This window comes from Saccopteryx bilineata, chromosome 2 (genome assembly GCF_036850765.1).
Source record: "Saccopteryx bilineata isolate mSacBil1 chromosome 2, mSacBil1_pri_phased_curated, whole genome shotgun sequence".
NCBI lineage: Eukaryota > Metazoa > Chordata > Mammalia > Chiroptera > Emballonuridae > Saccopteryx > Saccopteryx bilineata.
The window spans coordinates 355,163,426-355,181,429 of NC_089491.1; the positions used below are offsets into that span (position 1 = coordinate 355,163,426).

The window sequence follows — 18,004 nt, forward strand, 5'->3', positions numbered from 1 at the left end:
CAGGGAAGATCTTTCTGTTTATGCTCCTCTGAGGTGGAACAAGACAAAGACTGAGAATTATCAGATTTAGAAACTCAAGGGTTATAAGTCAAAGTGTTTTTAGTGGCGCAGTCTACACTGAAGCCAGAGTGCCTGGAATGAGAAGTGAGCGAGCAAAGGAATGGAAATAGGGCAGATAGGCAATTCTTTTAAAATACTCGGCTCAGAGGGAGAGAAATAGCTGAGATTGGGCGAGTGAAGTATGGACTTAAAGGATTATAAAATGGGAGAGGCTTAAGCTTTTATAAATGTCAGTGGGAAGAATCCATTTTAGAAGTACTGGATAGAAATACAGGAGAGAGGGGACTAGTTAACAGGGTAGGCATTCTCAGAAGGGGCAGTTAGGCTCTGAAGCATAGCGGGGGGATTGCCTCGAATAGGAGGCACCTGCCTCCTCTAGTATGACAAGAGGAGTGAAGGAGAAAGGTGGGTGAGGATGAAGATGGAGTTTTCAGTTTTGATAATGGGCAGCTTACTTTCTTAAACATTTTTATTTGTCTCTGACACATAGCCTCCTGCTCTAGCAGGAGGTACAGGCTGAATGCTTTTTCCTTAGAGACATGTTCATTTTCTAGGGTAGTTCTAAATCTGAACCGTTCTTTTCTCCACGAGTTCCAGGGTAGGTCTGAGCCAGCTTGGAGGGATGGAGTGGTTTTGTGTGGCTGAGACTTTTTTTTCAGTCTACAAGTGCTCTTCTCCATTCCGTTCTGGGGAAGTCTAGTATGGGAGAATCAAGCTCTTGAGATCTTTCAGTTAGATCTTTAAGGTATGGCTTTGTTACTTTTCCCCCCCTAAATCCCTAGGACCCCAGATACCTCTAATATAAAAATGTAAACGCATGTCTTTTCTGTAGACAAATATGTTACTCTTGGATACTCCATCATATCTCTAATGCACTCTATTCCTAGTGGGCCTGATGGTAATATTAACATTAACTGTGGTATTTCTCAGAAGCCCCATGTTCTCATACCTCTTGTTTCTTCTCCTTTTGGTGACCATGAAGGGGAGGTTGGAAGCATGGGGTGTTGTTGCTCTTTAGTCCCAGGACCCACCCCCCACAATGGAGTTGGCTGTGGCTGTTCTGAGGGACCTGCTCCGATACGCGGCCCAACTTCCTACACTCTTCCGGGACATCTCCATGAACCACCTCCCTGGCCTTCTCACCTCCCTGCTAGGCCTCAGACCAGAGGTGAGCTATGTCTCCAGTCCCTCCACCCCTGGCCCTTCGCAGTACCTGCCTTACCCGGACCACTTGGATTAAGGAATGTGATGGGAATTGATTGGGAAGTGGGATCAAAGAAGTGAGAAGGAAGGGCCAAGAAAATGTGTATGGAAGAGGAACTTGAAGGGCTGTGGGGTGGTGATGGGATCTGTTGGGGCATCGGGCTCTCACTTCTTTACTTTTTTTTCCCAGTGTGAGTTGGCAGCACTGGAGGGAATGAAGGCGTGTATGACCTATTTTCCTCGGGCTTGTGGGTCTCTCAAAGTGAGTATTCATGGATATCCCTCCTCCCAACAACATAAGTCATGTTAGCTGTTTTACCTCATATTCCGTTGCTGAGACTTCCAAGTACCTGGTTCTGATTGTTCTGTCATCGATCTCCACATAACTTGCCTAAGATCAATAGAGATGGGAAACTATATCTTATGTCCAAGCTCAGGCTCTTAACCATGGGCTCCTTCTTCTTTCTGCCCTGTTCTGTACCTCTAGAGCAGCGGTTCTCAACCTTTCTAATGCCATGACCCCGCAATACAGTTCCTCATGTTGCGGTGACCCCAAACCAAAAAATAATTTTGGTGGCTACTTCATAACTGTAATTTTGCTACAGTTATGATTCGGAATGTAAATACCTGATATGCATTATGTATTTTCTGATGGCTTTAGGTGACCCCGCTGGGGTCGTGACCCAAGGTTGAGAACTGCTGCTCTAGAATGTCCCACCTGCTTTTCTACCATTTTATCTTACCTTATTCCGGAAGCTCTTGTAATTTCTTCCAGGAAGCCTTCCTGATTTATTACTTCCCTATAATAACTTCTCCAACATGCCTCCTTATATTCCTGACTAAACTTTGTCACTTCCGCACCCTTTCCCCCAAGTTGTCATGACCCATACAAGATGGCTGTACAGGGGAGCGTTAGTAGGTCAGACAGGCAGGATGTGTGTGGCTCAGGTGAGAAAAGAGGCCAGTAAAATTGTTAGCTTTGTTTTCAAGGAGATACAGTAACTGATATGAATGAATGGTTAAATTCTGCCAAAGCAGTAACAGTTAAAGGGGCCTTTGTAATCGACACATCTGTTGTTTGCAGTATAATTGGATGCCAGCTAGTACCTAAGAACAAATAGGTGTTCTCCTGTAGAGTAAATGTTCTCTTTTTTTGTTATACTCATCATTGCTTGACAAACCAGTGGGAATCCTTTTACTCAAATGGAAGCACAAATCTACATAATGAACTAGAATTAGCATCAAATCAATACTTTTTTTGTGTAACTGATGTAGTTAACTGTATCAGCCATCAGTATTACCAATTAAGGGAGAGTTTGCCATTCAAATTTTCTTGAAAGTAAAACCAAGTAGTTCTATGACCAAATCAGGAAAGTAAAAGAAAGAGTAAGGAAACTGGTATTTATTAGGTATCCACAGTGTGCTAGGCACTCTGTTGAGTGTGTCTTCTCATTATTGGAGTAATCATGTGGAGTTGGTATCACCAAACTAACTAGGAAAAGGCCCTCAGGTGTGTAGCTAACCTAACCCAAGTTTGTTTATCTGAGAGTTGTGAAACCAGTGTGAGCCAGATCTTTTTTTGCCCTAAAAGCATGTGTTTTCTTTCCACTTAACCAGACTCCTTAGAAGCTTTTAAGAACACAGACAGGATTGGCAGATAGGCTCCCACACTACTGCCAGCTCTCATCAATTGTTAGTGGCTTGAGAAGGATTGTGAGTCAGACATGGAGCTCTGTGGGTACGCATGCTGTGATCTGCAAGTGGCGTCTGCATGCAGTGGCTTTCATAACTGGTTACCTGCAGTATCTGAAAAGTGCCCAAGCAGATGATACTCTTCAGAGAACATGGAGTCATGTCCTTTTCCATTCGTCCTTCTTTTTTTTTTTTTTTTTGGTGGGCCATCATCTTTAATCCTAGCTTGCACCCGCGGGCAAGTAAAAACACACACTGGGCTCCAAAACCCACTCATTCAGTGCTCACAAAGCTACTGACTTATCCGAGTTTCCTAGAATCAAAGGTTTCTAACCTCACCAGTCTCATTCACCTCTGTTTTCCATCTCCTTCTCTGCAAAAACTCTGCTCAAACTGCCTTTCTCCCTCAGCACTCCACCATCTTGACTGCTTCTCCTGGCCTCCTCCATGTGGCCTTTATCTGCTCTCCTCTCTAATGCTAATCTCAGGAACCAAGAGAGAGCCATTGGTCCTTCTTTCCTCTCCCTCCCCCTCCCCTCTCCTTTTTCTTTCCTTTTTCTTCCCTGCTCTCCCTCCCCTCCCCTTTCCTCTCCTCCCCCCCTCTCCTCTCCTCCCCCTTTTCTCCCCTCTTTCTTTTCTTGTTATTTTTTAGTGAGGGGAGGCAGAGACAGACTCCCAGTCCACCCTGCCAGCCCACTAGGGGGCGGTGCTTGCCCATCTGGGGCCCTTGCTCTTTTGCAACTGGAGCCATTTTAGCACCAGAGGTGGAGGCCATGGACTCATTGCCCGGGAGCCAACTGGCTTCAATTGATACAGGCTGCAGGAGGGGAGGAGAAGAGAGAGAGAGTGAGAAGTGAGAGGGGGAGGGGTGGAGAAGCAGATGGACATGTCTGTGTGCCCAGACTGAGAATTGAACCTGGAACATCCACATGCTGGGCTGATGTTCTACCACTGAGCAGACTGGCCAGGGTTGTTCTTTGTTTTCATGTGAATGCCACTAATGATAGGTAATGGGATCCTTGGATAGGTAGAGCAAGACTTTTGTCAAGAAGGCATTTGAATTAACTCATGGATTTTATTAAAGCTTAGAAAAGTTTTTTTTTTTTTTTTTTTACTGAATTTAGTAAAAACTGCCTTTCTTCTAAAACATTTTGTAAATTAACTTATCAAATTACATGGGCTAGATAGATCTTTGTCCCTGATCCCTCACTGGTCAAAGTTTGTGAGGTGTTACTGCAAGTGTCTATATGGGGTTTTCTGTATCTACCTGCATCTCCCCATGAAAATGGAGGAAGAACTGAGTGTTACCTGCAGAGTCAAGGTCTAAATAGCCTGGGAGACTAGAGTGCCAAGTGTGTCCTCTGCTGGTACCTCTTAATTTTCTTCGAGAGTGGTCAGGAAAATTCATCTATAACTTAAAGCCTTTTGTCAGATGTGTAGTTTTTGAAATCATGGCCTGCATTTTGAGTATCCTTTCCAAACCAATAAAACTTCCATATGTTGTTAACAGAGTATGTATACCTTTATTTAAGAATGTAGAGCCATCTGAAGAACTTCTCTCTGTTGAGGGTTTTTTCTTTTTGTCTGTTGCCGGCTTGTCAGAGAAGCATCTATTTTGTGCAAAGGCCCCAGGGGCAGATTGTACTTGGAAAATCTTGCAGACCAGTGCTTAGAAACTATTCATTGCCATTTTGGAATGTTGATTTGTTCTCTGTCCTGTCCCCAGAGACTTTCAAGGCATTGCAGACTCCAAACTCAGGGTGACTCCTCCCAAATGGTGTCTCTCGAGCATTCCGAGTCCATGAGGTCACTCCCATAGAGGCTTTATCTCTCCTTGCCAAATTGATTACTAGTTCCTTGGAATGAGGGGGAGGCTAGTGCCACTCTTGAGAGATACCCTAGACACACACGTGCACTTGCATTTCAAGTAAAATGTTCCAAGTGAGCCAGAGCTTTAGTTTGCTTTTTGGGTTGCCTGGGGTAGACCTGTGGTCAGAGCCGTGTCCCTGTACTCTGCTTTATTGCACTCATGTAAGCAGACTTCTGTTGGCCTCAGCCCAGCTTTTGGAGCCAGAGTCTCAGGAAAGTTATGAGCAGTCAGTTGGCCAAAAGAGCTGGATGCCACTGTAGTTGGGGCTTTGGCAGCTCTTTATGAAATCTTATCCTTGGGGAAGCTGGTGACTCAGGAGACCTGTGAAGGGTTACTGTATTTGGGTTGAAGTGTCCTGAACACTACCACATCAGACATGAAAATGCTGTCTGAGTCCCAAGGGAAACAGTTCCTGGTCTTTATCCAGGCATCAGCTGTAACAGTGCTTGTCTCATGGTCAGTGAGAATCCTGAAGTGTAATGAGGGCAACGGAATGGTTCCTGCCACAGGGCAGGTGAGAAGGAGTCCTTGGAGGTTTAGTTGCTGAACTGCACGCTGACAGACTTCTGCTCCTCCTTTTTTCCTATAAGTCCCCTGCCACGTGTCTGGTGCCAGTGCTGGTTTGTCTTCAAATTTGTGTGTTTGATGCTCCATCTGCCCTTTCCCAGTGTCCACCTGTTCCAGACTGGGATTTAAGGCATTGGCCGGCCTCTCCAGGGCATCTTCTGGGTCTGTAGTGTTTCCCCTCTAGTCTCTTGGGGATTCTCCCCTTTGGCTGAAGCCTGGCGCAGTCCTGCCCTCCCTAGCCCTGCCTCCCAGCATCAGTCCCTCTGGGCCCTCCCCTGTACCCCTCTCGGTACAGTGCCACTGTGGGTTCCAGGTTGTTTCCCATATACTTGTCTTCCTAACGCACATCTCATTGAAGGTGGAGCTCCTAATTCATTCCTTTCCAAGGGTCTACTTTAATAATCTTACCTTTTTTTATGCCATGGACCCCTTTGCAGAATGTTTTTAAATCATAAAATAAAATAACATAGAATTCTAAGGGAAACTGATTCTGTTAAAATACATATTTTTAAAAGTTGTGGTAGAGTAGTGTGTGATTCTTCATTAATGTGTCAAACAATAAGATCTAGTAGCAGGTTAAACTCCTGAAATGTATCAAATTAGTGACGCATGTGAATGATATTTCAAGATGCCTGTTGTAATTATAATGTGAAGTAAAAAAGAGTGCTTCTGTTGGTGACCACCAGAGGTACTGCTAATACTACTGTGGCTTTTTGTTTACATTTATAGTGGAAAGAAACACTGCGTTTTATTTACAGGTTAGTGGAAATGACACATTTTTTTTCCATCCACTTCACAGGCTCCTTTGATTCTATCCCCAAATCAATTGTGGCCCACATTGAACACTGCTGTGCCAGCACCTTCACATAGTAGGCAGAGTAAATGTTTGCTAACTGACAGGTCACTGCTCTGAGATGTGCTGCCTCAGTTCTTCTGCAGAGGCCTTCCCTTCTTTCTTGATCTTGACCTGCCTTCCCACCTCTGGTTAGTACCTCAGCTCCCACCCAGCTAGGACCCTTGCTTCTTGTCTAAGCTAGTAGGGAGTTGGATATGAGGGTTCCTGCTTTTTAGTACTTGTGTCCTTTTGGCTTGAGGGAAAATTGGCAGCAGGGAGCCCAGTGTCTATGAGGCACAGGACAGACCCATTCCCCACCAAATGGAGGCGAAAGATGAGGTCTGATATTCAGGATGTCTTTTTACCCCAAGAGCACGTCTGCGCCCAGGTGTGACGTCCTGTAGAGTGCTTTGCTTCCTGTGTCTATAGGAGAGAAAAAGGCGAGGGCTTAGATTCTGCTGCTGGGCATGGACAGGGCGATCTCTCTGGCCCTCAGAGCTGACTCACCAGCTTTTTCCTCTCTTTTCCACAACCCAGGGCAAACTGGCCTCATTTTTCCTGTCTCGAGTGGATGCCTTAAGCCCTCAGCTCCAAAAGGTAAAGGAAAGGGGGAGATGAGAAGCCTGGCCGTGAGTTGAAGCTTCTCTTATTTCTCATTCTTAGCATTTCCCTCTTGTTACTGCTTGGACCATGTTCCCACTTCTGTCCCTGTTAACATAGGAAGCACAAGGCATGACTTCTGCCTCCATGTTTCCATCTGAGTCCTTCTGTCCAATTGTCATTTTTCTATGTTCCTTAAAAGCTCTCTGTGACTTGACCAGGCAGTGGCACAGTGGATTGGTATCAGCCTGGGACACTGAGGACCCAGGCTGAGGACCCCGAGGCTGCTGGCTTGAAAATGAGGTCACTGGCTTGAGTATGGGATCATAGACATGACCCCATGGTCGCTGGCTTGAGCCCAAAGGTCACTGGCTTGAAGCCTAAGGTTGCTGGCTTGAGCCCAAGGTCACTGGCTCAGCTGGAGCTCTCCCCCTCAAGGCACATATGAGAAGCAATCAATGAACAACTAAAAGTGCCACAATAATGAGTTGATGCTTCTCATCTCCCTGGCATTGGTGGCTCTGGTGGATTCTGGTTAGGCCAGATTCCCATCTGACCAAGTTTCTGTCCTTTCTTCTGTAGTTGGCGTGTGAGTGTTATTCCCGGCTGCCCTCTCTAGGGGCTGGATTTTCCCAGGGCTTGAAGCACACCGAGAGCTGGCAGCAGGAGCTACACAGCCTGCTGGCTTCATTGCACAGTCTGCTAGGCGCTCTCTATGAGGGCGCAGAACTGGGTAGGCACCATGGCTGGTAGTCAGTGGCAGAGGGGTTGGGGAGCATGGCAGGAGGGAACCAGGAGGGTGGCCCAGACAGGTGGCCCAGTTGATTTCTAGGCAGAATGGTAGGTCATCCACCAGAAGTGAAAAAGGAGGGGATGGGAAGAAGCCCTGGAGTGTGAGGTGCTTGTGTCTATGAACAGCTCCGATGCAGTATGAAGGCCCTGGAGTGGAGATGCTGTTTTCCCCCTCAGAAGATGGTGATACCCATGTCCTTCTCCGGCTTCGGCAGAGGTTTTCCGGGCTGGCCTGTTGCCTGGGGCTCATGCTCAGGTGTGTGAGTGAGTGTTGGAGGGAGCATGGGCCTGGAGAGGGAGTGATTGATATGAGGGGGCCTTCTTCATCATGAGGAAGGAGACGGGAGGAACCTGTGCTGATAGTCTCCCTGCTCTGATTCTCTTTAGCTCTGAGTTTGGGGCTCCCGTGTCCATCCCTGTGCAGGAAATCCTGGATGTTGTCTGCCGGACCCTTAGCATCAGTGCCAAGAATATTGTAAGTGGTGTTTGTTCCCTGCTCACAGTCCTTCAGGACCCAGGGCAGCCAGGAAAGTAGTGAGGAATCTGAAGCTCCCTAACCAGTGTTAAGCCTGAGTTTGTCCTGGACAGCTCCTTTTATCCAAATGCCATTATTCCTTGTGCTTCTCCCAGCACATGTACACATCAGAGTGGATTTGGGGACACCTGTAGCACATGCTTCTAGGGGAGGATGAAGTTGGGGCCAGCTGAGTCATTACTGAGAGGTCCAGCCATCCCTCTCCTCAGCCTCCTTCCAGGGTCTGTTTTATTGAATGGGGGTTTGATCTTTTTGGGAGAGCAGGGCTTAGGGGTGGGTTCCTTACGTGTGTATGTACGTATTTAGTCACACACGGCTGCTCTGTATCCATTTATCTCTCTGTCTCACTTCCCCCACTCCTTTGCCAATTTTCTTCAGAGCTTGCTTGGAGATGGCCCGCTGCAGTTGCTCCTGCTGCCCTCTATCCACCTAGAAGCCTTGGACCTTCTCTCTGCGCTCATCCTCGCGTGAGTGGGACTAGGCAGAGTGTGATTAGGGACTTGGATACACTGGGAATGGAGGTCACCGTTGTGTCTTCGCCCCTAGGTGTGGAGGACGGCTCTTGCGCTTTGGGGCCCTGATCAGCCGCCTGCTTCCCCAGGTCCTCAATGCCTGGAGCATTGGTAGGGATTCTCTCTCTCTAGGCCAGGAAAAGCCTTACAGGTGACTGTCAAGGATGGGGATAAAAAGGAGAGGATGGGTGAGGGGATGCAGTTGGGCTGGGGCCTCCAAGGGGCTGGGAAGACCGAGGGTGGAGAGTCGGGATCTGGTACGTTGGCTCCCTGTTCACGAGCTGCTCTCTGCTCAACTGCACAGTGCCATGCGGACCAAGGTCTATGCTGTGTTAGAGCTGTGGGTGCAGGTGTGTGGTGCCTCGGCAGGAGTGCTTCAGGGAGGCGCCTCAGGGGAGGCCCTGCTCACCCACCTGCTCAGCGACATCTCCCCCCCTGCTGATGCCCTTAAGGTAGGTGAGGCTTCTACTCGCTCTGTCCTGTGCCAGACTCTCATCCTGCGCTCCTTGTCCAAACGAGCCTCCTCACCCAACACCAGCTCCTGTTTGCCTATGAATGTCATTTGTTTCCCTCCACTGCCAGCTGCACAGTCCTCGGGGGAGCCCTGATGGGGGTTTGCAGACGGGGAAGCCCAGTGCCCCCAAGAAGCTAAAGCTGGACGTGGGGGAAGCTATGGCCCCTCCCAGCCACCGAAAGGGAGACAGCAATGCCAACAGCGATGTGTGTGCAGCTGCGCTGAGAGGTGGGTGAGGCCTCTGCCCTGCACCTTCACGCTGAGATGGTCTGCGGCTATAGCCTAAAACCAATCATTGAAGTGAAGTAGAAGGTGTAGATAAAATGTAGAACCAGCTAAAAGCCTGCAAGAGAGGCCAAAAGGAGAAGCAGCCATGCAACCACTAGGCTGCAGGCGAAATCTGGATCCTGCTGTTAGATGGGGCCAGGGGACGGGGAGTTGGTCATCATACTGTGCCCTCCACCTCAGGGTCTCATTTATCCTGTGTGCATATCCTCTCCATATGCCAGGTACAGTTGTAGCAAGTGGGGAAACCCGTGCCCTGTGGAGGCTACATTCTCTTTAGGCAGGCTGCTCAGTGGAGCTTCCTGCTTTGAACATATCGCAAATCTGAAGGCAGAAATATACAGTAGTCAATTACTGTGTAGTTAATGGGTGGCTTTCATCTGGGTCCTCTATATTTCACTGCCTGCTACCCATGTAAAGAGCAGAACCAGTGCTCCTCAGATATATAAATGCCCATTTATAATGGACCTACATTATCAACAGCCCTATGTAGTATGATTTCTGTTTCATAGTGGAGAAAACAAACTTAGAGCACCTAGTGACATGCCTGAGTTAGGGCAAGCTGGGTGCTCACCTTGAACCGTGTGTTGCAAAGCGCTTGCTCTCAGTGCTGTTAGTGGCCTGTTTCTCACACACTGGTCCTCTTCCCCAGGCCTCAGCCGGACCATCCTCATGTGCGGGCCTCTTATCAAGGAGGAGACTCACAGGGTTAGTGCAACCTGGTCTCCATGGAGATTGGGGCGGGGCCATTCTCTGTTAATGTTGGTGCTATGTCCCCAGAGGTTGTCCATTCGAACTTGGGAGGAGGCCCTGGAGAAGGGTTGGGTAGTCTCGATGGTGTCTCTAATTGTGCCCTATGTCCTTTTCAGAGACTGCATGATCTGGTGCTACCGCTGGTCATGGGTGTCCAACAGGGTGAGGTCCTAGGCAGCTCACCATATACCAGTTCCTGCTGCCGCCGTGAACTTTACCGCCTGCTGCTGGCTCTGCTGCTGGCACCTTCTCCTCGCTGCCCGCCTCCTCTCACCTGTGCCCTGCAAGCCTTCTCCCTTGGCCAGCAAGAAGACAGCCTTGAGGTAACGGCCACCTGGGCTGAGTCTGCCTCTGGTTTCAGGAGTCTCTTGTTTCTGGTGCTGGCAGGCTCTCCTCTCTGGTGCTGTGCTGCCTGTGTTCCTGATGCTCTCACCTGCTTTTGCTTCCTTCCTCAGGTCTCTTCTTTCTGCTCAGAAGCACTGGTGACCTGCGCTACTCTGACCCACCCCCGCGTTCCTCCTCTGCAGTCCACGGGCCTCACCTGCCCCACACCTGCTCCAGTTCCTCCTCCTGAGGCCCCGTCTCCGTTCAGGCCCCCCCCTTTTCATCCCCCAGGCCCCATGCCCTCAGCAGGCAGCATGCCCTCAGCTGGCCCTGTGCCCTCTGTGGGCCCCTTGCCCTCAGCAGGCCCAATGCCCCCAACACGCCCTGGACCTCCAGCCACAGCCAACCACTTAGGCCTCTCTGTCCCAGGACTGGTGTCTGTACCCCCCCGGCTCCTTCCTGGCCCTGAGAACCATCGGGCAGGCTCAAATGAGGACCCCATCCTGGCCCCTAGTGGCACTCCTCCACCTACTCTACCCCCAGATGAAACTTTTGGGGGGAGAGTGCCCAGGCCAGCCTTTGTCCACTATGATAAGGAGGAGGCTTCTGATGTGGAGATCTCCTTGGAGAGCGACTCTGATGACAGTGTGGTGATCGTGCCTGAGGGGCTGCTACCCTTACCACTCCCACCCCCCTCAGGCACCACACCACCCCCCGTTGCCCCAGCTGGGCCACCAATAGCGTCCCCTCCTCTGCCAGCCAAGGAGGAGCCTGAAGAGCTTCCCGCAGCTCCAGGGCCTCTCCCTCCGCCCCCGCCCCCTCCTGTTTCGGGCCCCGTGGCACTCCAGCCACCCCAGTTAGTCCCTGAAGGAACTCCTGGTGGAGGAGGACCCCCAGCCCTGGAAGAAGATTTGACGGTTATTAATATCAACAGCAGTGATGAGGAGGAGGAGGAGGAAGAAGAGGAGGAGGAAGAGGAGGAGGAAGAGGAGGAGGAGGAAGAAGATTTTGAGGAAGAAGAAGAGGAGGAAGAGTATTTTGAAGAAGAAGAGGAAGAAGAGTTTGAGGAGGAATTTGAGGAAGAGGAAGGCGAGTTAGAGGAAGAGGAGGAGGAGGAGGAGGAGGAAGAAGAAGAAGAGTTGGAAGAGGTGGAAACGTTGGAGTTTGGCTCAGCAGGAGGGGTGGTAGAAGAAGGAGCACCTCCACACACCAGCCTGCCTCCACCTCTGCCCCCTTCCGAGTCCCCCAAGGTGCAGCCGGAGCCCGAGCCGGAGCCAGAGCCCGGGCTGCTGTTAGAAGTGGAGGAGCCGGGGGTGGAGGAGGAGCATGGGGCCGAGACGGCGCCCACACTGGCCCCTGAGGTGCTCCCCTCCCAGGAGGAGCTGGAGAGGGAAGAAGGGAGTCCCCCAGCAGTGCCACCTCCTCAGGAGCTTATTGAAGAGGAGCCCTGTGCTCCCTCAACCCTGCTAGAAGAGGGGACTGAGAGTGGGGGTGACAAGGTACCACCCCCACCAGAGACATCTGCAGCAGAAGAAATGGAGACGGAGCCAGAGAGAGAGACAGCAGCTCTCCAGGAAAAGGTAAATGGGCCAGGCAGGGAGGCCAGCGCTGGGTGGGAAGGCTGGGCAGGGAGAAGGGGTTGCAGCCCTTGTATTAGAGAATAAGTTTGTCTTCAGTCTGACCCACTCCTCTGTGCGTTTATGTGAGACTTTTGCATCTTATATCTTTGTCCCTAAAAGGAGCAGGATGATACAGCTGCCATGCTGGCTGACTTCGTTGATTGTCCCCCTGATGATGAGAAGCCACCACCTGTCACAGAGCCTGGTTCCTAGCCCTCCCCTACACCTCCCACTTGTTTCCAATAAAGTTATGTATTTGGATATCTACTGCTGCTTCTGCCTTTTGCCACAACTGTGCCCCTAGCGAGAAGCCCCACTGTCTGCTGGGCTTTCCAAGGTAGCCAGCGTATTCCTTGAGTGTCTCCATAGTTAGGTGTTCTTTTGTCTCCATTGTCCAGAGGAGGAGCCATTGACTTCAAGAGTTTAGTCATTGAATTCTGTGAAATTTGAACTTTGGGCATACCAAATTCAAGAGGAATGCAGAGCGGGTATGGGGACTGGGCTCTCTTCTGGGGCTGGTCCTTGCAGTGACAGCATCTCAGCCTCCTCTTTCCTGCATCCCATGCCTTTCTCTTTCTCAGATTATTTCTGTAGTTCAGTGGCTGCACATCTATCAGCTTCTTGAGGAAGGGTATATGGGAGGTAAAGTGAATGGTTTACTTTTAGCATGTCTGAAAATAACTTTGTCTTCACATTTGACTCTTCAGCCAGATATGTGTGTCAGAATTTCCTGTTTTGTTTTATGGCTTCCTTCCAGTTCTTGTAGGCAGTGTCCCATTTCTGGTTTTCAGTGTTGCCATTTGGACTTTGTATGTGACCTATTCTTTTTTTTTAATTTTTCTCTGGAAGCATTTGGAATGTTTTTTATTTGTCCCCAGCATTCTGAAATTTCACAATGGGATGCCTTGGTCTTTGTGTTTATGTTCATTATTTTTGGTACTTGGTGGGTTGTATCAACCTGGAACTAATATTCTCAGTTCTAGACATTTTTTAATTTGTATTTTCCTTATCTTTTTTCCTCTTCTCCCATTCAGGGAATCTTATTATTCTTTCCTTTTTCTGGGAGATCTCATTAAATACTACAACCTTTCTTTTGAAATTTTAATTTCTGCTACCATATTTTTATTATCAAGGGCTCATCTTTAAGATTTTATTCATTTTATAGAGGAGCGAGAGAGAGAAGGAAGGGAGGAGCAGGAAGCATCAACTCCCATATGTGCCTTGACTGGGCAAGCCCAGGGTTTCGAACCAGCGACCTCAGTCATTTTATTCTCTGAATGTTCCTTTAAAATAATAGTTTCTAGCCTGATCATGCAGTGGTGCAGTGGATAGAGTGTTGGCCTGGGATATTGGGGTCCCAGATTTGAAACTCCAAGGTTGCTGTCTTGAGTGTGGGATCACAGACATGACCTCATGGATGCTGGCTTGAGCAAGGGGTCACTGGCTCAGCTGGAGCCCCCCTCGTCCTGGTCAAGGCACATATGAGAAAGCAATCAATGAACAACTAACAACTAAGGTGCCTCAACAATGAGTTGATGCTTTTCATCTCCTTTCCTGTCTGTTCCGCCGTGCCCCCCCCCCCCCAATAGTTTCCTGTTTTTGTTTTACGGCTGCAATGTCATCTCTTATCTCAATGTTACTAATAATTTCAAAAGAAGTTTTCTTCAGTTCCCTCTTCTCTACAAGTTCCCTTTTCGTTTGGTCTCTGTATTTCACAGTAGAAGCCTTCCTAAAACATCTGGTGATGCTTGACCACCTTTCATTTTTAAAGTCAAGTCCTAGAAGTTGCTCCCTGGAGAATTTGCTTGCATCAGTGGGACTTTTCTACTAGAGGACTTTGCTGGAGGCAGTCAGGTGGGGAGACCCTCAAATGCTAGTATCTGTAAATCATTTCACTTTGTCATGCTCAGTTTCCCAACCAGGAGTTGTCTTATCTCATTTATTTCAGCCTGGCTGCTGGTGTTTAGTACAGGGTGGGGTAGAAGTGGGTTTATGGTTGTGAGTACATGAAATAGTTGATTCTGGTATTTTTGTTATTAATTATTATATTATTTTCCATTTGAAAAATTGTAAACTTTTGCCCCACCCTGTATATAGACCCACAGGAATAAAGACAGCAGGAGATGAGATGTCAACAAATTTTGTTATTTGAAACTTGAATGGATGAAGATTTGAAGCTTGGATGGGTGGGGGGCTGGGGAGTTAGTTCCCTGTCTAGTATGTTGCTTTCAGCATGAAATTGCATTCTAGCTCTCAGTCTGGCCAGGTGTTCCTTGGAAGTGAACTACTTTGCCTCCAGGATTAGGCAGAGGTACACTGCTCACAAAAATTAGGGGATATTTCAAAATGAATATGAAGAGATAAAAGAAGCATTTGATTTTTTAAAAATTATACAGGAACATCAGAAAAGCACATGACAAGTCAAAGAAAGTTGTTCGATTATGCAGATGAGATGCAAAACCAACTTTTATTTCATTGGTGGAAATGTACTATACAAGACTGAAAGTAGAGTTTCTGCATGTTCCCTGATCTTGAAAGTGCATATCCTGCAATTTCCCAGTCCTTGCAATGCCCTGCAACATGATTTGCCCGAATGCGAAGCCTGAAGAGCCGTAGGATGTCTTGAAGCTGGTCGAACACAGACGACAGAGGAAACAGCACTTGGAACATCCCAAAGGGTGATAAGCAGACTGGAATCACTTTTGAGAGACTGGCACAGTATGAAGAAGACAACGGCCAGGTAGCCTATCTGCCACAACAGCAAGAGATGACAGCTACTTGACCTTATTGGCAAGAAGGAACAGGTGCAGCAATGCAATAGAGCTTTGGGGACAGTTTCTTGCTGCCACTAGACAACGGATATGTACCCAGAGCATATGAAATCGGTTCCACTGTGTTGGACTGCATGCCCGGCAACCAATGGTATACATTCCATTATCTGCTGAACACTGTAGAACCCATAGAAGGTGAGCTGATGAGCATCGTCATTGGACCCATGATGAGTGGTCACCTGTTCTCTGAAGAGTGATGGTTCAGTCTGCAGCCTGACAATCGTTGTGTCCTGATTTGGCGTGAACAAGGAATGTGGGAGAATCCATATTTCATGAGAGAAAGGGACTCCTTCAATGATGGATGAATCATGGTGAGGGCTGGCATCAGCATTGGTGGTTGTACTGACCTCCATGTCATCAGAAGCAGATCAGTGACTGCTGTCAGATATCAAGAAGAGGTTCTGTACTTATAGTGGTACCTAATGATGGAGTAATTGGAAACAAGTTTCTTTTCACGATGATAATGTAAGGCTCCACTGTGCACATTTTGTCAACAAGATGCTTCAGGAAGCAGAAATTGAACACATGGACTGGCTTTCATGTTCTCCAGATCTGAATCCCATTGGACATGCCTGGGATGCACTGGGAAGACGTCTGGCAAACCGTCCAATGCCTCCCACAACACTTCTTGAGCTGCAAGTTGTCCTGGGGCAAGAGTGGCAGAGGATCCCACGAGAACTGCTGGACAGTCTGACCCTGTCCGTGCCCCATCGCTGTCAGTGTGTTTTGGCAGTCTTGGGTGACCATACACCCTACTGAGCAGTCAGTCTGTGGCACTCGTTCAGTTTAACATGCTTCTGTTCCCCCACCAATATGTCACTTGCTACTCAATCGTGATAATGAGTTTGCATCTTATTTGCATAGTTGAACAACTTTTTTGTTTCCTTTTCTGAAGTTCTTTAATAAAAAAAAATGAAATGCTTTTTTTAATCGCTTCATATTCATTTTGAAATATCTCCCCTAGTTTTTGTGAGCAGTAGTTGCCTTGCCGTGCAGACTGGCAAAAAGGTCTGCTACTGCTAAGAATTTTCGGTGAATTCTCCAGTGTGTCCAGTCCTTCTCTGCACTTGAGCCTTCACAGGTAACTTCTGGTATGTGCAATATTCTGAGCCTTTTTAGGACTCTGGGAGCCTTTTTAGGAATTGGCTTGCTTGTTGGAGTTTTATAACCTTAGCTCTGCTCTGCTCCATGTATCTAGTTTTTTATCTTTAATCTCTTAAGGCTATTATCACTTTATTGTTTCCAGGTGACAAAATTTGTTGACATCTCTCATGTGCAGTTGTCACCTCTTCTGTCTTTATTCTTGTGGGTTTATATGTTTCTTTTTTTTTTAATCCACCACTGTCCTTATAGTGTCATTAGGAAGGGATTGGAGATAAAGGTGTGTTTGCTCATCCATTTTTTTGAAGTGTCTGCAAATGTTTCTTTGGACTGTGTGCCCTATCCTGTTTAGAAAGGTCAGCTTTCTCAAGAAAAGTATGGACTGGATGAATGTATGATTTGGGGAATAAAAATGGCAGATGCCAAACTTTTATGTGTTTGTTTTGTATATTGTGTGCTCTGTGTTTAAGCAGGCTGTAGGGACTGCTATACAACCCTATTCCTTGCCCCATCATTGAGCCATACTCTATTCTTTATGGGGAGGGAGGTACACTGGTCAAGAATGCTCCAGTTCTTGAGATCTCTCCCCTCTATGCTTATGGAACACATGTTAGAGTGATCACACTGGGGTGTGCTTCAGCTCAGTCTGAGTCTTGTGAAAACCACAGTGGGAACTATCTGGGACTTGGGAAACAAGGCTGTTAGAAGCACCGAGATCAAGCTTTCTAATCTGCTGAAGTGTGATGTTTACAAGACGGAGGACAGGATTAAAGGAGAGACCTCTGCCGCCGGCCACTAGAAGCCTCCCTCTAGGTTAGCATGGGCTTGTTAAGCAGCTGACTTTGTATCCATTCTTCAGAGGAGTCTAGGCACTTACGGAATGGGGCGCAATCTGTGCATTAACTCCAAGGGCACCATGATGTCAGTGGCAGAGATTCCAGTCAGTTAAGCTTTTTCTGTCTAATCCCTGAATAGAAAATCCTAAAGTTGTGAATATGTTAGAAGTGTTCCCGGCACAAAGGAACCCTGAGGTCGCCAGCTTGAGTGTGGGCACTCCAGCTTGAGGGTAGGGTCGCCAGCTTGAGCATGGAATCATAGACATGACCCCATGGTTGCTACCTTGAGCCTAAGGTCCAATGGCTTGAGCATGAGGTCACGGCTCTGCTGGAGCCCTCCCCCAGTCAAGGCACGAGTGAGGAACAATCAGTGAACAACTGAAGTGCGGCAACTACAAATTGATACTTCTCACTTCTTTTCCCTTTCTGTCTGTCTGTCTCTCTTGATATTTAAAAACAAACAAACAAAAAAACCATTGAGAACCTGAGGTCATTCCATACATAATATACCGTATTCCCCATGTATAAGATGCACCTTAATTTTGGGGCCCAAAATTTGAAAAAAAATATTACATAAAGTTATTGAACTCGTTTTATTCGTCATAAAATTCATACAGCTCTTCAACAAGCGTGAAAAAGCAGGAAATGCAAGTAAAAAAAAAATCTAACCACTGTATAAGATGTACTCAGTTTTTAGAAAAACCCAAAATATTTTGGAAAAGAGTGTGTCTTTATACATGGGGAAATTCAGTAGGTCAAGCTTCTTACTTAATCCTTCACTTTCAAATCCACACCCTGTATTAAGTCCAAAGTGAACAAACTGAAATGAAAACATCTAATTCCTTGGAAATTGCGTGATTAAATATCATTTTTCAAGTGATAATATCACTTGAAATTTCACAAGAAAATTTTCTAGCTGCCAACTCTTCTCAAGTTCTGGCATTTCCAAAACATTTTATGTCCCTCTCCAAGACTCTAGTTCAAGTTTCTCAGAAACTGTTTTTTTTTAAGAGAGAAGGGAGAAAGTGAGAGAGAAAGGTGGGGGAGGAGCAGGAAGCATCAACTTGTAGTTGCT

General features: G+C 47.5%; 1 protein-coding gene across 1 annotated transcript in view; it reads left to right on the forward strand.

Annotated features, from left to right (window-relative positions):
- The window catches only part of PELP1 (proline, glutamate and leucine rich protein 1), a 34,255-nt gene extending 21,827 nt beyond the window's left edge, over nt 1–12,428 (forward strand). Inside the window, exons 4-17 of the mRNA XM_066262892.1 lie at nt 1,079–1,228; nt 1,454–1,525; nt 6,765–6,824; nt 7,410–7,560; nt 7,746–7,875; nt 8,007–8,094; nt 8,533–8,621; nt 8,701–8,817; nt 8,971–9,118; nt 9,249–9,408; nt 10,118–10,173; nt 10,335–10,541; nt 10,674–12,122; nt 12,282–12,428. Of these exons, the coding sequence (XP_066118989.1) occupies nt 1,079–1,228; nt 1,454–1,525; nt 6,765–6,824; nt 7,410–7,560; nt 7,746–7,875; nt 8,007–8,094; nt 8,533–8,621; nt 8,701–8,817; nt 8,971–9,118; nt 9,249–9,408; nt 10,118–10,173; nt 10,335–10,541; nt 10,674–12,122; nt 12,282–12,374 (2,970 nt within the window). The 3' untranslated portion in view covers nt 12,375–12,428. The remainder of the gene's footprint in view (nt 1–1,078; nt 1,229–1,453; nt 1,526–6,764; nt 6,825–7,409; nt 7,561–7,745; nt 7,876–8,006; nt 8,095–8,532; nt 8,622–8,700; nt 8,818–8,970; nt 9,119–9,248; nt 9,409–10,117; nt 10,174–10,334; nt 10,542–10,673; nt 12,123–12,281) is intronic.
- Nucleotides 12,429–18,004: the final 5,576 nt, after the last annotated feature.